This window comes from Pyxicephalus adspersus, chromosome Z (genome assembly GCF_032062135.1).
Source record: "Pyxicephalus adspersus chromosome Z, UCB_Pads_2.0, whole genome shotgun sequence".
Classification (NCBI taxonomy): domain Eukaryota; kingdom Metazoa; phylum Chordata; class Amphibia; order Anura; family Pyxicephalidae; genus Pyxicephalus; species Pyxicephalus adspersus.
Window position 1 is genome coordinate 75991188 of NC_092871.1, and position 24091 is coordinate 76015278.

General features: G+C 37.2%; 1 protein-coding gene across 2 annotated transcripts in view; it reads right to left on the reverse strand.

Moving 5' to 3' along the window:
• The window catches only part of MAPKAP1 (MAPK associated protein 1), a 111029-nt gene that overhangs the window by 16750 nt on the left and 70188 nt on the right, over positions 1-24091 (reverse strand). For both annotated transcript variants that reach the window (XM_072431199.1, XM_072431200.1), the window contains exons 8-10: positions 17704-17811; positions 7906-8046; positions 22-159 (exon numbers count right to left, since the gene is read on the reverse strand). In XM_072431199.1, the coding sequence (XP_072287300.1) occupies positions 22-159; positions 7906-8046; positions 17704-17811 (387 nt within the window). The remainder of the gene's footprint in view (positions 1-21; positions 160-7905; positions 8047-17703; positions 17812-24091) is intronic.

Sequence of the window (24091 nt, forward strand, 5' to 3'; positions counted from 1 at the left end):
ATACACACACGTGTTACTCACTTGGGCTTTTCTCTTCAGCAAGGTCACACCCACAAAGCAAATCTGAATCAATAGAGATTGGTTTCTGTTTGATCCAGAATTTTGTGCTTGTTTTCTGGTTGGTCACTGGGTCAATCTCCACTTTCTCTCCAGAGATCCCTAAAGAATAAATCAGATTTTAACTCTAAGAGGTCAAATGACAGATTCAAATAATGATGATCTGATTAAATGAGGCATAGTGTATTTTATTTTATTTTTTTTTACATAGATGCACACATGAAAAAATATAACAGTCAACAAAAAAAGCTTTCCTAAGATTTAAATATTTTGCTAAACATAATAAGGTGCCATTAAAATTAAAGTTCATCTATAGGTAACATGAACATCATATAGTTTGCCTAAACGATGTAGGTTTGTAATAGCGAAGTGTATCAAAACCATAAAAAACTACCAAAGACTACAAATCTTGGTCAAATTGTTCCTTTATATTTTATTTCCATACTGTAAAGTTGATTATATATCAGTTGAAAGTCAACAGCTTTAGTTATTGAACTGCCTGCTAGAAACTAATGCAACAACTTAAGGGTGGAATGGGGTAGGCTGAAGGAAAGAAGCCCTGTCTGTTAAGTATGGTAGCATTGAGTGTGACAAAAGAAACAGCAGTGTGTGGGTGAATTGATTCAAGGGTATTGAATGAATGAACAATAAAATATGTTGCAGTTAACTTTCAGCTTTCATTACACTCTACAATAATGAAATAGGTTTACTGGTGCACTATATCACAAAGTCTGGTAGAGCAGTGTTTGGGGCACATGCAAAGGAGTTTGCTACAGAGGCAATTCATGGGTACACTGGTCTCTGAACCTGCGTGTTTCCCTAAATGAGCTTGTACATATTTAACAATATTACTAAATGGGACCTTAATTACATGAACCAGAAAATGAATTACATCAAATAAACTATAATCTTTTGAGTAAGACTCTCAACCAAACCCAGTTGCAATATTCAAAAATGTAAATTTTTGTAAATATAACTAGTTTAAAAAAAAAGTAAATGTGTCCCGCTATTGGCCTACTATGGTTCCTTGAAAACAACAACACTGAGTATTAGGAACTGTACCGCACTGATTACCAGACTGTACTGCATGAGCAGACATGGAAAAGCACTTCAGTCCCCTGCCCCCCTCTATCCTTTCTTACTGATAATTATCTCAAATGTATTTAACAAAGCCTAAATTATTTTTTATACAATATAGCAGATTGCATAAAGTAAACACTAAAATGAACTGCTTCTATTTGATTTTCATTGGTATGTTCTATATATTATTGAAAGCATTTTGTGATAACTGCTTCACAATGAAGAACTATACAAAGAATACCCACCAAGTTTTTGTGACCTCTACACTAAAATTTCACCGGTGATGACCAAACAGTGACATGGTCAAATTTCGTTTAAAGGCCAACATCATGTTTTTCCAGAAAATATCAGATATGGCTGCTTCTGAAACTACTTTATTGTACTGTTATACATATGTGTACCCCTCATTTAAATCAGAACTTTGATATAGTTTAAAAACAGAATCTTCATTGTAACAGAGCAAATTATTTAAAAAAAACAAAAAAACAATTACTTGCCAGGAGCTATCATTGCACTGTGATCAGTCAGGTAGAGAAGGTGTTAAGTGCTGTTAATTTGACAACTGCTGATAATAAGAGTGGAAAATAAAGGTATGACACCAAAATATTCCAGATGATGCCAGAGGTATGAACCTAGAGTGATTTTCTAACAGTAACCGAACATAAACCAGAAGTGACACCTAAAGTGGCTGCTGATTTATAGCCACGGTGAGTTTGGGCCTGCGTCCCCATGAATATTAGCACTACAAATCTGGGCCCATTTAGCAGAGAGAGCCTGGTACATACATCACCAGCTTCTGCTCCTAGCCAAGGTCACCCTCAGAGCCATCAATCTTTCCAACTAGGGGCAAGTGGGCAAGGCGTGGAGTTGTGCAACGGGAGAAAGCAGCGTAGCTGGTCCTTCTCATCTGCCTTTTTATCATGTAAAGAGCGTGCAAACCTCTATTATATTTATCTGCTGGATAGTTCCTGCCTTGTCCATCCATTACTGCCTCTATGTACAGGAGAAAAGCCTCTTTTTCACATCCTCGATTCTCATCTCTGAATATAGATTCCTTATTTTCACAGCTCAACACATACTAGAAAATAAAGCTAAGTAAACAAGATACAAACAAATATAGTTTTCATCCTACTTACTAGAAAAGTGAGAGTAGAAGCAAAGAATTTTTCAATATCAGTCAGATTTTTGTATTTTCCTGATCTGACCAAGCAAGGGAGAAAACCTATGCCATATTAAACTTTTTTAAATTTTAGCCTTTCTGTGTGTGTGTGTATATATGTATATATATATATATATATATATATATATATATGTATGCATATATTTTAAAATTACAGCCCAAGGATAAATACATTTCTACATGTATACAAAAACTGTGCCTTTAGCCTGACTTATTTGTTTGGTGTACTTGGATGTTCTGCATGCTTATCATTTTCACTGAATACCACTCAATCTGAATCCTGAAAAACAGTTTATTCTCAACATTTAATTGAGCCTATTTTAGCCTCACCTACATGTAATGAAACATAAGAAAGAGGTAATGCATACCTACCCACAGAATAATGCATAACTATATGCACCAGCATGATCTTGCATGTGTAGTTATTTATTTTCCAGAGAATGTCAAAATTCGATACAATCTACATTGTCACATCTCATAAAGAGACCTTACATGGTCCTACTGAAGCCTGCCACTTAACGTGTTTGCATGTAAAGGAGGCAGGCAGCTTAATATGTCACTAGTTTCTCTCTAAAAACTTGAGACTAAAGCTGCGTACACACCTGCAATTTTTCTCGTTGGAAAGGATCTTTCACGATCCTTTCCAACGAGAAAAGACTGCACGATGCACGTCCATGGATCCGCCAGGACGGTCGTCAGACGACGACCGACTGTACACACGGCAGATTTTCGCCCGATAATTGGCCAATACCGATTATCGGGCGAGAAAAATTTGCCGTGTGTACGCAGCTTAAGCTTTTTTGAAAAGGGGGGAGTGACAAGAGTGTATCACTGCTCTGAAGTATTCAGACAATTTGCTGCACATAAATCAGACACTTTAACTTGTGTACATTTGATGAAAGCTACATGAATGATTGTATTCCATATGGTATTAATAACTCAGCTCCTTGGCTTCACATTTTTTTTTAAGCAAGAGTTCAAGTAAGAAAAAGGGTCATGAGGCAGGGATTAGTTAATAAATATTTCTAAACATATTGTTTTGCAAGAAGTAGCAGCCTAAAAGTCCAGAAAAACTGACTAACATTGAATGATGACCAGTTCTAACATTCAGACAAACATTCTACTGTATCATATCTATTTATGATATTTACATTTATAACATTATGCTAAATTTCACATGAATAGTCCGAGACCACCAGGATTTCTTTGTTGAGGCCCTAAAATTTCTGTAGAGAACTCAGTTCAGTTCCACCCTCCAACACCGAGCTCTCTTCTCTTCACCCTAAAGTCTTTTCCCCCAATCCATGGACAGTATTTTTGCCTTTTTTTTTTAAATTATACTTACCTAAAGTCATTGGGATGGTCATGTGAAGTGACGAGTCTCCTTTAGATCTTCTCTAATGGTGGGTCCTCCTCCGTGTTACAGAAAGCGTTACTGGTTTCATAACATCAACATTGCTTTCAAGTTTTTTACGAAAAAGACTAAGGACATCTTTTGAAGGAGAATGAGGTAATGTAGAGTTAGGTGATAAAGAAAATGTGAGTATTCCACTATGTGTTATTTGGTTTTTGAGGCTGTTTTGTTATAATACATTTGGTATGAGACAGGAAACACTGATCAAATTTACACACACAATGGGCTTGAACAGATTATAGCCATGTTTAAGGTCAGACAATATGATAAAGACAACTATACAAAATAATGAGACATTATATAAGATATGCCATTTTTGACACAAATAAATAAAGCGCTAACATGTATCCACTAGAACTTGCTCTGTAGTGCTGTCCATTCTATACACACTATATCACTGTCCCCCACACACCTCCCACAAGATCAATATGATCAATAAAGCTTCAGGCTTGCAATCAATAGCTTTTGGGAAGTAGATGTCTAAGATATAATTGTCTTTGCTCAGTGACAGAGAACTTGCAGCAGCTCACACCTGAGGGTATTTACAATACAAAAAACTATTTAAGCAACTGTTTTGCAATGTTTCAACCCCTACTGCAGTATGTTTGCTCACAGGTATTGGCTAGATGCAGGAACATTTAACAAAGTGGCGGTTAGGATGACCAGGAACAAAGTAAAAAAAAGACAAAAAAAAAACTCCTAAGATTCACCAAAATCCCATTTTTCCTTCTACATGTCCAGGATCTCCAGCTCAAAACCCTCCCTATTTGATAACTGTGTTCTACACTCTCTCCCAACAAAGAAAATTTTTTAAGGTATATATAAACTAAAATACCAAAGTCCTAAATAACCTTTACCATTTTACTGTCATTTTGTAAAATAATTTTTTAGGATTTATAATTTGCAGCTGTCAATCAAATAATGCACATCATTCTACCACAAAGGTGTCTGTTCAAGTAATTTTTGAATTATGTAACATTTATCCCAATTGTGCTCCTCTATGGTGATCCAGTCACGTAGGCTTACAAAGAGAATAAAGAAATGGCCATTTAACACACACATTAAACATTGTGAGCATGAATGTAGACAGTAAACATTTGTCCAACGTACACTAACTGAATCCCCTGAAATGGAGATTCAAAGAGTTAAGCTGCGTACACACTGCCAATTTTTGTCATTGGAAAGGATCTTTCACGATCCTTTCCAACGACAAGGGAGTGCACGATGCATGAACGGTGCTGTACATACAGCACCGTTCATGCTCTATGGAGAGGGGAGGGGGAGAGCGACGGAGTGGCACCCTGCTGCGCGCTCTCCCCTTCCCTTTCATTAGGATCGGCTGTCGTCCATCGTCCGTGGATCCGGCAGGTCGGTCGTCCGGACGATGGACGACACCGACTGTACACACGGCAGATTTTCGCCCGATATTTGGCCGATGCCGATTATCTGGCGATAAAAATCTGACGTGTGTACGTAGCTTTAGACTTCCTAAACCAAGCTGTGACTTTTAAGTAGACCCTCACAGTCCTCACTTCAGTCAAACAGTGAAGAGAAACTACTTGGAGTGATCTGATGCCAGATACAAAGGCAGAAAACAATAGAAAACAGAGACCACCCTGGGAGTCTAGCCTTCTATTAGAGGGTTACAGTACACAATAAGGTTTTAGGTTATTTACAGGACAAGGCAGCAAGTTTGAAAACCTCTTGGCGATCAGAAATGCCACTGGAAAAATTTGTGTGTGAGAATGTATAGTCAGAGAAATTTTCCTTATAGACTGAGAGTGAGGCTTCTGAAGAACTGCCAAACCCAAGTTTTATTAATACAACAGCCGAAGTGGAGTTAAGTCAGAAGAGACTAGTGCTGACTACCTGAAATAGGATATAAAAAAGTAATTTAAATGCCAACATCTGACATTTGACATTAATTTGACAACAATTTGAGGTCTGGAGAAAAGGAAATCTCTTCTTTAGAAAAAATGTGAAGGTAAACCCTTTGGACTAACACTATCCAAAGTAAGTTTTGAAGAATTGATGGTATACTCTACAAGTGATACAGTTGTTTTCAGAATAATAGCACTGTGCTTAAAAAAGTGAATAAAGCTATACAAATGTATTACGAACACTGAACATCCACTCAAAATCAAAACATGAAGAAAAAATGATCAAATTTGTGTTATTCATTTAAAGAGGTGTCAATTAGAGCTCCTATTTAAGGAAGGAGTGCAGCAAATGTTGTTGAAAAATTTGTTATTACAGACATTTAGAAGAACAAATTATTTTGAAGTTGATTGGAGAGGGGAAAACATAAAGAAGTGCACAAAACGATAGGCTGCTCCTCTATAACGATCTCAAATTCTTTAAAATGGCAACCAAAACCTGAAAGACGTAGATTAAAACAAAAAACTAACATTCAAATGAATAGAAGAATAGCTAAAATGGCAAAGATTCAGCCAATGATCAGCTCCAGGAAGACCAAAGAAGGTCTGAAATTACCTGTGAGTCCTGTTTAATTAGAAGCCCCTGCAAAATCCCAATGTTGAAAAAGACGAGCTGAAGAGATTAAAGTTTGCCAAAGATCACATTGACTGGCCTAAAGAGAAATGGTGAAGCATTTTGTGGTCTGATAAAAGCAGGATAAATGTTATTTTTGGGTCTAGGGGCTACAGACAGTTTGTTTAGACAGTAGAGATTGGTGGTACATCATATGGGGATGTTTCTTTTACTATGGTGTTAGGCCTATTCATTGCATACTATGGATCAGTGATCGCCAACCGCTGGTTCGAGAGAAAATTTTGTCGGTACGTGGCTCTGGCCGGTGCGCCTCCAAGCAGGGTCAGGAGAACGACCCCACTGAGGGGGGGGGGGGGTGTCGGGGGTCACACCGACCAGAGCCGCGGACCATGTCCCGCATACTGATGGCAGGCTCAGGAAGTGGCCGGGTTGTTTCTCAGGCTCAGACCTGCGATGGAAGAGTGGGCGAGTTCTGGCATCATGACATCCCTATGGGGGAAGTTTCTTCCTCTTGAGTGACACCCTGCTCCCCGCGCATTCACAGTCTGGAGAAGGTAAATTTAGTAGTCTGTGGGTCCGAAAAGGTTGGCGACCACTGCCATGGATCTTAGATAAGCTTGAATGCTTAAAAATACTTGAAGAGGTCATGTTGCCTTATGCTGAAAAGGAAACATTTTTGAATTGGACATTTAAACAAGATAAGAACCCCAAATTAACCAGTAAATGAGAAGCGTTTTGGTTCCAGATCAGAAGGACTGAGGTGTGTAGTTTTCACAATGTATTTGTGTGTATGGAAATAAAAAGCTAATAAAAGGATTTTGAGCTTAATCTCTTTTTAGACACACTGCTGTTTCTACAGTTACAACTGTAGAGTTATAAGCTTTAAGCATATTGGGAATCACAGACCCAGTTTCCCACTTTGCATCAGCCAGCAAAAGAATTAAGCTGGCATAGCAAGTCCTCCTGGGCCAACAGGAAATACCTAAATACCCTTCACCTTGAAATTCTGCAGCAGATAAGGTATAAACTTAAGAGAAAAAAAAACCTCAGATCAGAATATACCAATCTAAAGTTTCGTCAAGACATCCACTGCCACTGAAATCAGGGAGCTAGTCACAAATAAATCCAACTTGATATTGGAAAGAGACACCATTGGGAATGTTGTCATATGACGTGTGGGTCAATCTGTGTTGTTAGGTTCATGGGGGTGAATCATAAACGCTGGCTGGTGCTTTGTGCATTCCAATGTAGGAAATCCAACAAATATGACTGATCCACATTCAACATTAAAAAATTAAAAAAGCAGAAACATTTTGGGGCAAACAAACATCTAGTGAATCTCTATTTTCCCTAGTTTGCTTGATAAATGCACAGACAAAGTGTGCTAAACTTTTTATAACTATCCATGCACACAAATCACTGAGAATCTCACAGGGGGTGGGTATGTCTAATTTAGGGTTTTGGGATAAACTGGTAAAAGATTTAAACCCCCTGGGGCTGTCTTAGCACTTATTCAGAATCACTTACACTGAATCACTGAAATAAAAAGCTACAATAAAAAAAGATTATTGAACCTCTCCAGATTCTACTGCCTTCCTTCCTGTCTTTGAAAACAAAAAAAGGCAATGTACAGGTAGACACCAGGAGATAGGAGAAAACTTACCAAGCTGGACATCCGTGGTGAAACGCAGTCTGTGGATCATGCTGACCTTGAATGATTTGTAATGATGACTGCTAAGCATGTCCTGCACTGTTGCAATGTCTATTTGTGCTTCTTCCTCTTGGGGCTCTTCTCCTCTTGAACCTTAAAATAAAGACGAAAGATTTACATACAGATACATTTTATATAATATATTTATTTCATATGAATGTGGTATACTTTCAATTTGTAAACTGGATAATATGGTCTGCATAGGCATACAAGTAATGTAATTATTACATTGTAATTAATGTTAGCAATTAAATATGATTTTGTAATATAATTCTTATCGATGCAATTTAGGAATGTTAGGTTTAAGACACCATTGTTGGGTTAACAGAGTTAGGTCTCTGTTACTTTTTTTCATTTATACTTTGCACTCATGCTTCTGTGACATCTTTGCAGCACAGTCCATGGGAAGCCATACAGATGGTGGTAGAAGATTCTTGATCGGTCATTTGATTTTCCAGTGGATAAAAATCCCTTGCATGGAGTACACTGTATCAAATTCCCCCCCACATGCAGCTCACCAGAAACTTGAAATATTGACCTATTGTTGGTTGTAATCATCCACCAATATGAAACTAATACAGTGATATGTTGCCTTAGTAAGAGACAACACAGAACTGGAAAAGCTTTGCCCTAACTGCTCACTAACAGGAAGTGCTATGATATCACCATTGTGATGGAAAACAAAAGTGTTTATTGATACACAAGAAGATCACTTTATTTTATCAGATGAGTATCAGATGAGTTTTGAAACCGGGGTATTTATAAAGTGAAATGAACACAAAACTGGAGTTTGAAGAATAAACTACAGATCCAGAAGATCTGGGTCGAGGTTTACAACTGCATCGTCACTCCACATAGTATAATGCTAAATTTTCATAAGGTAAAGGTAAATGGTTGTTCTGATTAAACCTGGGGGCAATGAAACTGTAACATAGAGAAATAAAATGAGTTTGAATTTGGCGAAGAAAGGCAATAGGACCAGATCAGAGAGATATTTAGTTTTTTTTTTTTTTTTTTCTAGAGGGAAAATGTAGAAAAAGAAGGAGACTGTTAAATATAAAATGAAATATTTCAAAGCAGTGGCTTTGAAAAATTGAATGCACTGTAAATAAGAAAAAAATATTTAATTGGGATAATATCAAGTATGAAATGATCACAAGTATGAAGTGCAACATAAATGTTAAGTACACTAAAATGTAATAACATTGTTTAATATGTATTTATATATTTATATTTCAGTATATGAATCTGTATCTGCACAAAGTTTGTTTACATATATATTTATACCACAGTATATGAATCTGTAAAAAAAAATATTTTATATTCTAGACTTTATAATGAACACTTTGTTTTTATAAGTAACTGCCTCTCTGTGGATTTAAATAGTTTAAATAAAAATGGAGATTGGGGCTCGGGCATTGGACAGTTGGGGCATAATACAAAGATGATGGAAAAATGGGACATACTAAAGACGTGGGCATTAGAAAGCTGAAACAAAGTATATGGGGAAGTGGAATGCTGACATAATTATAGGGTTTACTGGACAACTATGACACAAAGAACTGGGAGCACTACATGTTTCCCCACCCCCAAGGGCTCAAAAAACATTTTTGAGGGGAACACTGCTCATGGCAAGCCTGGAGTTCAGTTCTAAAATAAATGATTTTATAGTCTACAGATGAAAGAGATGAGGATATGCAGCTGCTTGTAATGTTTCACAGTAATGGTTTGTAATGATGCATAAATTTACACTAGATACTTATGGTGTCTGAAGGACATTGAATTGAATTTCTGGGAGTGAGATTAGGTAAAGCACCAATATTGGTGCCACAAAGTTGGCAAGAGTTCATAAAGTGTTCATTTTAACATGGTGACCATACATTTTAATTATGACATTCCAAATCCTGAGCCTGTTTGAGCAGGCTCAAGACGCTACCAGATATTTAATATCTAAGTGGATAAGATCCTGAATGCTTTACTATAAGTTTACTGATGCTCAAGAGCCATTTTATCCAAGTGCTGTCCCGTTTTTAAGTTACATAGTGTTCAAATATAATGCAACATTAAACACAGTACACATAATTACTTCAAGCCTTGTTTATGTCTTTAATGCACTTCTAAAATATAAGCCAATTTCAGATGACTACAATTAGCTCATCAGTTTTTATTTTTGGGACAAAACCTAAGCAGCCACGAAGAGAGCACAAAAAATTCATAGAGATAATATCCCAGGTCAAACCCTGGATGTAGAGCTGCAAAGAAATATGACTAATCTCATGTCAAAATATCATGTATACTACAAGTGTCAAGGATAAAAAACAGCAATATTTAAAAAAAAAAAACACCAATATGGTAAGATATTAGTACAGAAGCTTCTAGATGTATGCACATCTGCATACAGAACATGTCCAACTTCCGACCTATTAGTTTTTATTAAATGATGTGCTTTTACACTAACTGTGCCTTACAGTAAGCTGTATTAATGCAATATTTACATACAGTAATTTTTTATCTGCCAGACTGACCAAGTCAGGGGAGAACAGAAGTTGGCTACCTGCTGTGCTGGCAGGTACAAGTATAATTTAAGGTAATTAATGTATGGCAGTTTTCAGCACATCTTTAGGGGGTAATGTGGTCTCCTTTTAGTCTATAAACACCTGCTATTCAAGTTACAACTATTTTAAAGTGTTGTGACAACTAAGAAAGGTTTAACTCACACAGACATCAAGGAATGCAATGCTAATAAAAAATGAGGACAACTATGTAGCATTTTAAGTTAAAGTTTTATTTACCAGTTTATGCATGCGCAGGGCGATTGGCTTTTTTTCTTCCCATTTTCAGGAAGACATGTCACCTGATCTCACATCTGTGCAATGCAAGTTTAGGTGATGTGAGAAGAACCTGGAATAAAGAAGATTAATGGCCCGGGGCTGAACAGTATGGGAAGATAAAGATCTTAATGGGATGGTAGAAGCATGATTACCCAAAAGAGAACAGATCTGTAGATAGTATAAAACAGCTAGGGACAACCAGACTAAAATGGTTCTAGATGTGGTGGCTGGGCTGAACCTTAACATATCACAGTATAATATCTCACAGGTGCACACATCTGAATTACTTTAAATTGTATTCATGATTTGGACAAAATGAATAGTACAGTGATTTCTGAGAAGAACAGGCAGAATATCATCTATCATGCAGTAGTAGATCTGATCCCTACAAACTTCGTCCTGCAGATGGCAATGAACCTAAATACATGGCCAAAATCCACAGTGAAAAGAAGAATAAATAATGCAAGAGATGGTAAGGTCTCCAGCAGTCTTAATCTTGCAATCATGTAAGTCTGGGGTTACTTGAAAAGACAGCCAAATTCTGCAGCAGACCTATGACATGCTCTGCAGAATTGTTGGAACAGCCTACCATGTGAGGGTTTCTAAACTACATACACATGTATCTGAATGATTTCCTGCTAAAATAAAAATCAGCTTGTTGTACACATGAAATATTGTTTTTTTTAACTGATCATTTATGTTTTTTTCCCCCTGATTACACTACCATCTCAAAGCCTGGATACATTTTTGCCATCATACAGGTAGACTATATTCCTGGGTTACAAAAATTCCAAATGTTCCTAAGTGAATTGTAACCCCAAGCTGGTAAATGAACATGAATAGGCAATTGTGAAATAAACCCTGACCTTCCTTCAATGTCATACAACTTGAGTGACTGCTGCCGATTCCAGTACACAAAAGGTTAATCCCAGTGGCCTTTACTCCCAAATGATTTAGGCACTGTGGGATTTTAACAACTTTTGCTCATAAAACTGCCATTATCCCCATTATCAAACTCATACATCCTTCCTTACTAACACCCTGTTTTTTCTTGAAGCTATTAGTTATAACGAAGGTAACTGCTCATTAAGCCAAAACGTCTATTACTTTAAAAATAACACGCTGGAACACCAGACATTTGCTGCCCTTTTATGATATTTTGGATCACAACCAATTTAGAAATGAAGGTTTCTGATGGATTTTGTTTAAATATAGCCCCCATGATGCCAGCATTGGGAGCCGGGAAATAATCAGTCAGATGCTTTTAAATAAAGTGCTGCATAAAATATGGCAGAAAGGGTGATTTAGCCTCTTGCGGAGACAGCATGACACGCAGCTTACTGCACTTGCTAATGCAGGACCTAAAAGCCATAGACTTTGGATTTCAGAGACAGATTAATAAAGACGTCATTGTTTTGTTTAAATTGAAGTGGCTTGTGATACAAGAGGAAATAAACTTGCCTTTATACAGAGAAAATATTATAAAATACACAGAAAATACTCCAATATTCCTGCAAGGCTGGCAGAGCAAGGGGGACTAATAAACATACAAGCACAAAAAGCTGTTTCAAAAAAATCAACAAAAAGTGATTTAAGTGCTGAAAGCCACAGGTTGTGCTAAAGTTAAGTAAAATAGTTTTACAGTAACCAAGAAGCTGTGATTTTTCTTGGCTAGGTAGGTAAATTAATAATTACATGTTATATTGTTTGTGCTCTTTCATGTTTTATGAATATGGTCCACTTTTTTTCCTCTGCATTTTAAATTTTTCTGCCCAAAGCAGTGCTGCACAGTGAGCTAACCTGCATATAAATTTTTACAATTTTCATCGCCAACCATGCTAAGTGTCAGCCACTGAGTGCATTACGGTTGTGATTAAGAGGAAAGCCAAAATAAGCAGTTGCATTACATGGGAGCATAATCATGGATGATAAAAACTAACTATACTGGAGGCCAGTATATCTGTAATAGTGTAAATAAGCCATTCTGTTAAATGAGCATGGCCCCTTGCTGCCTAACATGAAGGGCATTGGTGGAAGAAACACTTCAGTCTGACCTGTGTCCAGAATCAGACCCATATACTTTAGGCATAGCGATGGAGTCTGTGAAGACAATTTAAAAAAGTTTAGGGTTCAGCCAAACCAATCCAAACTGTATTTAGAAAGGGGAAGGGCGGTTGGGAGAGCGAGAAAGAATATCAAATTGAATTGAGAAGAAGGTACATTGGCCACCATTTTTAGGATCACCCAAGATGTATGACCAAACAGTAAGGAACCAAACTAAAAAGTGTTACCCCATGTCACTAAATGCAGGGACCACTGATTGAGTAAAGAACTAGTGATGTGTCTTTCATGTCAATTGACAACCATTAGGAAAATCATCATGACATATAAGTAAGTATGAATTACATTTGACACTGTGACATACACATGGCACTGTGAATTAGGAGAAGAAGTCCTTACATTTTTCATTAAAAAAAATAAAGAACAAATACTATATACGCTCATGACAACTTATATACCAGTTCAATTGCTTGTTTATGCAAATAACTAATCAGCTAAACACATGGCAGAAGCTGAAAACATTTAGGCATGTAGACATTGTAAAGACTACCTGCTCAAGTTCAAACCGAGCATCAGCATGGGAAAGAAGGGCGATTTAAGTAGTATGGTTGTTAAAACCAGAAAGACTGGTTTAAATATTTGAGAAATTGATGATCTGCTGGGATTTTCATACACAACCATCTTTACAGTTTACAGAGTCCAGAATAGTCTGATAAAGGGAAAATATTCAGTGAGTGACAGTTTTCTGGGCAATGCCTTGTTGATGCCAGAGATTCAAGGAAAATGGCTGACTAGTTTGAGCTGACAGAAAGGTAACAGTAACGCGTTACAACTGTGGCTGACAGAACAGATTCTATGAATTAACAGGTCAAATCTTGAACACAATAGGCTACATCAGAAGTAGACCTTAGCAGGTGGCAGTCCTGTTGACTAAGATCAGACACTTAAAGGCTACAATTCATTTGGACTCACCCACCTTAAACAAAGGAAATAAAAAAAAAACAAAACAGAAAAACTTCACCTGGTTTACCATAAGTCTCAATTTCTGTGAATTCTTCCCAGAAATTTGAGTAAACAACAAAAATGCATGGATCCATCCTCCCTGGTATTAGCAGTTTAGACTGTGGTGTAATGTTGTGGGGATGTTTTCTTGGCACACTTTGTGATCCTTAGTATCAACTGAGTATCATACCCAGCCTACATTAATATTGTTGCTCACAATTTCCATCCCTTTATGACCACAGTCTACTAATCTTCTGATGGCTTCTTCCAGCAGGATAACAACTACACTAAGCTGAAAATTTTTTAAACAGGTTTCTTACACATGACAATAAGCTCACCGTACTCAAATGGTCTCAACTACCATCAAATATCAAGCCAGTACAGTACCTTTGGGATGGGAAGAACGGGCGATTCTGATCATGGATGTGCAACAGACAAACCTGCAGCAACTACAAAATGCTTTGTCAATATGTACCAAAATGGACCTCGAAGAATGTCTCCCTTTTTTATTTATTTTTTTGCAACTTAAATTTTGTAATATAAATATATATATATATATATATATATATATATATATATATATATATTTATTTTTGTTTTTTTGCAAGCTCTATCCTATGATTGTGACAAACCGTTACATATAAAACATTACTTATATTACCATATTATCAGAAAATTTACAGAAGAAATTACCTATATAATTTTGTTTTGTTTTTTACAAAAAAAAAAAACAGAAGTTTAGCGAGCAGAACCCATAATGATGCATCATTTTAATATAGTGGTATTTTGCTTAATGAAAATTTTTAATTGTAATTCAAATAATTACATACACAAACTCCCTCATTACAGTCCCCAATAAGACACTGGCTTTTTAAACAGGTCTAAAAGCACTTAACCAATTTTAATATATTAAGAGCAATTTCCTCCGAATACTAATTAGTTCTTAATGATAAGATAAGAAGAGGAGCATCATAGAACGCAAACGGCGGGATATAAAATTCAATTAACCGTGGAAAGGCTGTGTGCTGGCACAACTTACATTTTAGGAAGTAGAGATGAGAATGGAAGCTTATAAATCTCCAGGATATTTAGGAAAGATTACAGAACTTATCTGGATCACAGATTTTGATAGATACCACTACTAAAGGCCATCTTTAAGTTCCTAACACCCTTTACTAAATTAGACTTCATTGCCCCCTCACTGTCTTACACACACACACATAAATATATGTATGTATATATATATATATATATATATATTTTTTTTTTTTTTTAACACAGTCAAGAACAAAATAAAGAAAAATAGCTTTTGAAAAAAGACCTGATAAAGTATAAAATACATTTTTTTTTTTTTTTTTTTGCCATGGAGACACTTGGGAAAAGACTGGATGCTTACTCCCAAAGAGGAGTAGAATTTGAACAATAACATATTTTAAAATTATAATAAAAAAAGGAGTAAATACAAACACTGCATCCAGCTCTCCCTGGTCATTCATATCACTAACATATCATTGCGCTGCTCCACTCACCTGTTCCTGGTGACAATTAAGTATGTGTGCAGAAACACTGCTCTGCCACCTTAACAAAAGCTTAAAGTAATCCTTGAACATTAGACCTTGTGGTCTGGGAGAAAGAGGACCAGCAATTGCAGACATAATATGTCTGTTGCATTGAAAAGTTTGGTCAAGTCTAACACTGAACATGCTTAAGGTTAAACGCAAAGATCACTGCTCTCTAGTTGTCCAACAAGTGGGCTGGGCTCAGAGACAGGATATTACTGCACTGCTTAACTATTAACCACCTGAGCGTTACACTGAGGTCTAGATTTCTGTACCAAAAGTGATCCACTGTTTTTCATGAAAGGGATCTTGTGTTCGGCCGGCCGGGCGGCGGAACGCAAGATGCCGGGCAGCGGAACACAAGATACCGGCCGGCATCTTACCGGTCCCGCTGGCACCCGACGCTGGAGATCGACGGACGACGATGGAATGGGAAAACGACGCTGGAATCCTTACCTCCATGGAGGTAAGGATGTGACAAAAATATGGGGTTAACCATCCTAGCCATTTTTTTTTGCCCGTACGAAGGTCGGGCATACCGGCAAGGTGGTTAAAGAAAGTGTAAATACAAAAGCATTTTAATCCTCCTAGTGGTATTCCCAAGTGTGATTTGGGGGTGGATTTTACCTGGTAAGAGTAGTATTCCAGAGTCACACTCCGGGTTGCTAAAAACATAAAAAAGAACCCACTTACCTTGTTCCATTGGGGTCCGCCGTCGCCCTGCTGGTCCCTGCAGCTCCTTGGGACAAGTCTTCTACCTTTGATCTTCAGCCAGCGACTGCAGAGACGTTCTCCGGGGTCTCCCGGTGACATCGGTGCATGCGTCGGTGTGGAGAGGAGGATTGGCGGGAAATTCAAATCATTTTGTATTGGAGTCCAATACAAAGAAATCTTTATAGAATATATATATATATATATATAATATAATTATAATATATATATATATTATACATGGTACTGTACAGTTATATTAGAGGTTTCACTATTTTTTATAACAGATTTTTTTAAATTTATTATTAAATTTATTAAATATTGGACGAATTTCAGTGAGTTATGCCTAAGTAATATAGGCCTACAATGTAAAATAAATTTCCATGGAAAAAAAATGTAACGCTTTTTGCGAGGAAATACAGACAGAATTAGAACGCTAGGGGGGTTGATATAGCTGCAACTTTTTGCCAAGTACAATATGCACCAATCGGCCATTTTTTGGGACATTTCATCTGGAACAAAGATGTTAGCAGCACAACCTTTATGTTGCATTGTTGCTGCTGGCCTGCCTTCTTCACATCCTGATGCATTCAAGTCATTTACATGATCTAAAAGACGACATGATTCAGCTGACCATGTTAACTTCTTCCACTGTTCCAAGGGCAATTTTGATGCCTGCATACCCATTCAAGGTGGATGGATACAAGGAGGATATAAAAGTATTGAAAAAAAATGCCTTCACTGCTACCAACATCTAAGAGCAGGCACCTCCAGGTGCCCCTGCGTTAGTCAAATTGTCTTAGAACAACCTATTTGTGTGAATTTCATCACAAAAAATATTATGGCTCTGTAGTGTGTATAGCCCCCATATTGTCTGTATGCACTCCTAACAACATCTGGGCAGGCTTGTGATGAGATGGTAGATGGTGGCCCGTGATATGTTCTCCCAGACCTGCATCAGGGCATCGAGTTCTTGGAGAATCTGTGGCCCTTCCTGGTGGAGTTGGAAGAACTGATGAATAATCGCCCAGAACTTCACTACTGGATTACGTATAGAGTACAAATATTCTAAGCAGTTTTAGGGTAGAAAAACATGGCTACAGGTGATTTCCCAGTTGGTAATTTGGCAGCGGGAGGGGGGTTAAACTGTACAAATGATGGATTTTTTCACCTGAAAAGATTAGTATGGTTTGTCTTGGGTAATGATTCTCTGTGTACCAACACATTTACCAATGTATTTGCCACATCTGCCCAGCTATGGCAAGTACTAGTATGCTTTACAGTACAGGATGTTATGCAGATTAATTCTAGGTAAGTGAAGGCAAGTATGATTTAAATGAATATATTCTGTTTCTTTATTTCATGACCGTTTCATCAGTTATCTAGAGATGGTCATTTTAGTTGTGCTGGAGTCAGACCCTCCACAAAAGATCTGTCATACCAGAGAGATAAACAGTGCTAAAACCTCAACAGAGAGTTTGAGCCAGTCAATCACGTTTCATGGGTACCCTACTTGAGCAGAAAAAAAAGGTTCAGGCAAGTTTGTGATTATCATGTGTATGAGAGTGTACAATCTGGACACTTACTGTTTTCTCTTACAAGGCAGAACTCCAAGGAATTCTGACTCTCCAGGCTGCTGTCCAGATCCACTGGGACATTTGGCTGGTTCTGTTTCTCCAGTCGATACTGAGGACCTAAAACACATAATCCAGATTAAATTTATAATGTGTGGTAATTTGATAGTAGCTTTATGCAAACCATCCCCAATATATGCCCAATAAAAAAATGCTGATGTAGTTCAATTTGCAACCAAACAAAAAATGGGTTTTTACAATTAATGTTCAATTGATATATTTTTCAAATATTGACCTATGTCCTAATTTTATTAGAATACTGTTTGATATAATTTTTCTATAAAATCTAATGTAAATCTGGTAAAAAATGTCAAATCTGATACATTTAGAACTTATCACATAATTCTCTATGCTTGATCCAACCATAATATTTATCAAAGTGTCTCAAAACAATCAACTTACTGTCAACTTTAAACAAGGTAATTACAGCTGCAGACTGAATTTCTGATTGGATTTGGAGATAAGGATCACCTAAATAAATAAGGTATAATGTTTTTTGTTTTTATCATTAGGGTGTATCTAAACCATACAACAAAACTAATAAATTGAATCTTATCAACCCTCAGATGTGGTGGCAGCAATTGTTTCCTTTGTTTCAGTATTTTTTCGGTATTTTAATCCACTGAGTGGCAGCACTGTTACCTTTGGATAGTCTACAAAACCCTTTCTCATCCTCTTCTCCATTACATAGGGACAGGTGTTTTAAAGATAGCTGGAAAAGCCGATAGTTTTGTTTGAGATTTCAGTGTAATGCACAGATTACAAAGATGACACAATTTTGACAAAATCAGCATGTATTTTTTTTGTACTAACAGAAATTGTTCTTGGCCTGAAAAATAAAAATAAACCACTAAATCTGGGAACTGATAAGCTGAGCTATATACCATGTTTTTCTCAGGTTTATATATTTTTAAACATTATATCATAGTTCACAAAATTGGTGGTGCAAACTTTGTGAACTATGATGTAAAATTTGCAAAAAGTTCAAACAGCCGGTAAGAAGGGGTGTCAAACTCTGGCCTGTAACGTCCTTTTTTTTTTGGCCTTAATGAACCTTAAATATGAATTGCAGCTAGGCTGCGGCTGGGATTAGTAGTAGCGGTGCTTTTTCTGTGAAGAGGGAGTTTTTAATTTTGACCCACTGCATATTTGAGTTTGACACCCCTGTTCTACTCAACAGCAGGTCGCTAAATGTCCAAAGCTTATAACCGCTATTATATTCTATTAGGCAGGATGCAACCAGGAGCTCCTGCTCTTCCTTCACTCCCAATAAAACTGAAAAAGGCAGTCTGTACGCACTCCTTGCCTTTACTGTAACTGGAAACAACAGTAGATAAATGCATGCCTTTATGAAGCATAACATGCAGATCTGTCCACAGCAACCAGTAAAAATACACCAATTATCCAGATAATTATTGAGCGCACAAAATAGCTCATGAGCAAAAAATAACCTTTTTTACTCGCTATATGAGAGCTCTCACCCAGTATCTATAGGTTACATGTGTGGGGGTGAATGTAGAAGATGATGAATAAAGATTACATTATATTCAGGTCACAACATTAGTGCTGTGTCTTTATGTAAAGCATGTAGCAAACTCCTGCAATTGGAAACAAGCCATAAATTTGTTACACACTTTAAATGAGGACACAGTGCCATCTATTGGTGGGCAACAATAATACACAAATGATCATTTAGGAGCAAGTGATCCAACATTAGCAACTCAATTGTACAAAATGCTTTAACCTGTAAAAATGGGAAAAATATGCAACATTACCACATGTGATTTAAATTAAATGAAAGCTTTAAAATAAGACACCATGGATATGGTGTGTACAGCAAACTTTGTGCCCAAGTTTTTTATCAAGTTTGCACTCAAGTCAGAGCATTTTCCTGTATGGTGAGGTAGAAAGGGCTATGACTGATTTTTGTTTGGAATTTGTATGTGTGAGATCATCTTTTAATTACTGTATACACTCAAAGTAGTTTTTACACTTTTGTTTTTTGTTTTAATTATACAGCATAAATTATAAATCCCTTTTAAATATTTGGATTGGACATGCATCCCAAAAGCCATTCTCATAAGCTGACTATGTTAGACAGCAGTTAGGTTTCAAACATCAAAAGATCTGTTTGCGTTTTCATTTCTTTTATTTTTCTCCTTTTAATAGACATGTGTATAGCTCAGGGAGACAACCCTTAAATATAAAGTAAAAATGACCTTTTTTTTGTTTAGGACCCTTAAACAAAACAACCCCAAAAACAACAACCCCCCAAACAAAAAAGGTGAAGCCCCTCCCCCTTCACCGCAGCAGTAAACACAGAATGGAATCGAAGAGCCTCTTGGGATACCCATGTCACACATCCCAGGAGGCTTCTGGCTGCTCCTTGTACCCACATTGGGGAAGAAAATGCAGATCACACGCATGTTCAGTGAGAACGGCACTCCCCATTTACAGCAGGCTACGACATCAGATTTCACGCCTGCGCAGACTGGATGACATAGCCAGAAGAGGAAAGGCGAAGGTGGCGGCACCCAGCACTTCCTCCGCACCAGGACAAAGGAGAATTATAGGACAGAGTGGTTCCCAATCTCAGACATCTCTGGAGGGATTGAAAGATCTGCAGCACTAAAGGTTAGTGAAATTTTTTAAAATTAGTTCCATTGTTTTGTTTCCCTATTGGTTTCAGATGTTTGATTGTATTTGTATTTTTGAAAATAAATAAAAACAATTTGAAAAAAAAATTTGTTCTGCTTTAGGGGAATATCAGAAAGCCCCAAAAAAGGCAAATTCATAACAGAGAGGGATTAGCTGGTTGCAGTAAGTATATTATTCAAAGGCTTTTAGCAAGAAAAGGAAAATGTAAAATAAATAATGCACTTTAATCAGGTTTTAATATTCATGCATCTGTTGGCAATCCTTAAAAACCCGTGTCTTAACTTATCCTATGTAAAATATATATTTATTGTATCTTTGTCATTCTCTTATGACTCCCCCCAACACGAGTCCAAAATAATTTTAAAAATTCATTTTTAGTCCAACAAGCAAGTGCACACCTACTCCTACTAGCTCTTGTCTTGTGGGAGAAAAGTGAGAAGAGAGGCTGCCATAGCTACCCTTTCCTGAAAATGATAGTTGATTGGATGTGTCTGTCTCTAAAACTTTGAGTCATGAATACAAAGTAAATGAACATAGGAATTCCTTAGTTCCACACTTATTTTTTTCTCCTCAGACAAGCAACTGGCATTTATAAAAGGAGAGGTCAGGAAAAATAACACACAGAGGTCAGCAAAAGAACGCTTCTCCCATGACATATATATTTAAGACTGAATTTCAGGCAAACAGCTTAAAACACAGATAAAATACATACAAAGGAGGTGCGTTATCTGCCAACAGATGTGTATTTGTGTTCATCCAGTTCTGAGATTTATACAACCTACTATACTGTAAAGAGCTGAATTTTGTCTGCTGCAGTTAAGTGTCCGTAACGGATGTTGTCTCTGCTCTACTCTGTAACTTGACAGTGAATAGAGAAACAGTAGAATGATGAGCTCATCTTTGTCTTTCTCCTTTCTCCTCTACCAGACTACTTCTGGGACAGGAGCACTGCAGCACAACCGCTTGGCTCCCTGTGCTGAATTCCCCTCTCCCAGTCTAAACTTTGCTGCTAAGGCACTGCAGGATTCTGATACCAAAATAAGGTGATGATACATTTATGTATAATGATCTGCAATATTTTAAGTCTTTTATCTACCTTCAGCTCAGCTTTAAAATAAAATTTAATAAATAACTGGTAATATTTTGCAATCGAAATTAATTATTACACTGAGGATTTTTAAGTAAATTTACTTAAATATTGTTGTGATTTTGACCCTTAAACCATCTGCACTAACCACAAATATAATAAAACCGAAAAGAAGCACTGATGGAAGAGGTTAAATCTCTTACAATATAAAGCTGTGCCTCTAGGGAATTCCTATTTTGAAGCATTTATGTCTAGAATTGGACTGGGGTCTCCCTCTGACACCAAGCACAGGGCTGCAGGCCTCCTGTACCCTTTACAGAGACCTTAAAAATGTCAGCGGCCGGAGAGGAAACATGTTTGTTTATGTGGCAGCGGGAGACGTTTATGTGAAGCAGTAATACTGCCGTCAAGAGAGAGCCAGGCAGAATGATTGATTTGCCGCACAAACATGCCTTGCCTTGTAATGGACCACAAACAGATTCAGCTGTGGGCTTATACAGCCAAGGTCTGATTGTGACAATCTTATACAAAACAGGGGCTGACCAACTGTCGCACAGGAATCAATAGATTTCCATTTATGGTCTTGTTTTGTAAGAAATGAACAAGCTTCTGGTGAGGGATTAGATTTCCATGTAAAATATTGGTGATCACACTAGGACAGAAATACTCTTTATTAGGAAATATAGTCTGAAAAGTTTCCAAGTTAATCACAGCTAGTGTTACAACTGAACTAGGTGTCACTGAAAGTGTTTGTGAGCACTTAGGGATTAATGGGAGGGAGTTAGAATGCTTTTAAGCCCACATAATTATTTCTCCCCTACTTTGGAGAATAAAAATAAGGTGCATTTTTAGAAGGGTTGGCACTTGTTGTGCACACCTAAAGCTTTAGTTGCCAGTATTATTTAACAAACAATCTAACATTTTTCTTTCTTTTCCCTGTCCAAACACATAGGCAGGTAAAGAAAAATGTTAATTAGATTGTCAGTTGAAAAATGCCACTGACTTTTACACTTTTGTTTACCTTGCTGTACATTCCTTGCTGAGCACAATATAAATTATTGTGTAACCAACAATTTTTCAGAGAGCCGTAGATGGCACTAATGTATGGGCATGTCCACAGTCTCTGCTTACACCTGTTGATTGGTCAGTCTCCAGCCACATACACCAAGTACAAAACCTTGCGGTAGCACTACATGTAATAAATATTATATGTAAGCCCTTTGGTGAAACCAAGAGCTGCTATAAAGTCTAGTGTTGGTGTTCGAATTTCGGGTAGTTCTTTTTTTCGACCCGAATATGGTTGTTCGAATTCGGATAGACCCGACCCGAAAAACACAGGATTCGATGGTGCAAATTCGTGTGTAACAAAATGTGTTAAAAAGAAAAAAATTAATGTTAAAGAAATTTATAGATTGTGTGTGATTTGTTTTAATAACCTCTTTTTTTACAGGTTATCCCACAATGACAGGATGATTCCCACAGCTGCACAGCCGTGGGAATCCTTCTGTCAGTGTGGGATTCCCGGGCACTAGAGCTTAAATGGGGGACAAGTGTCCCCATTCATTACCTCAGGTGCTCTGTATTTGGCTGAGGAAAGGTAAACCCTAATGACAGCTCAAGCGTCATCAGGATCTTCCTTGCCCCAGCCAATACTAGAGCACTAGAGGTGAATGAATGGGGAGACTTGTCCCAATTTAACCTCAAGCACCGGAGATGTTCTCAATGACTGCGGCCATGGCTGGCCGCATTCATTGATAACAGTGTACGACCCCAGAACTACAGGTTAAATGGGGACAGATCTCCCCATTCAAAACCTCTAGTGCTCACCTCAGCCAATCAGGGAGCACTATCCCTATTCCTAGATAGTTTCTCTATCCAGGAACACAGGACTCCCTGTGTTCTTGGATAGAGTTTCTCTATCCAAGAACACATACAACTAGTAAAGGGCTGCAAGAGCAATCAGGAGAGCGGAGCTGTCAGCTCTGCTCCTGATTGCTCTTGCAGTTCTTCACAGTCCCTAAAAATAACCTGAATTCTCCCACCATTGATTTTAATAGTGATCGAATTTGGTATTCGATCATTCGAACAATATCTCCCTATTCGATCAAACAGCTGTCGAATCGAAAAGTGATATATTCGACCAACACTAATAAAGACCCCCTTGACCTAGAAAATTCACTAGCACTGCCCTAATAAGACTCAAAAAGAGTGCAAAAAAACCCTTAAGATAAAAAAAATCATCCTATATGGTTAATTCAATTACTTAAATGCAAGAAATTGTAAAATAAAAATGTATATACGAGTGATTTCAATCTTACGTGTATAAAATAAAATAAACAGGAATTTTCAATGACAGCTTATCTGAAAATGTCCTGGGTGATTCTTGCAGTGTAATTTTAGATGTGCATGCATCTTTAAAACATGTAAAAGTTTGGTTGGCAAAATATATTTAATAAGATATACCAGTGTAGCTAAAACATCTACCTAAAGGCTGTTCAAATATATCTTTAGTTTTAACCACTGTTTTATGCATCATACAGCTTATTTCAGCCTTGTAAATTATTAACTGGGGTCAACATTTGCATGCATCCTGGG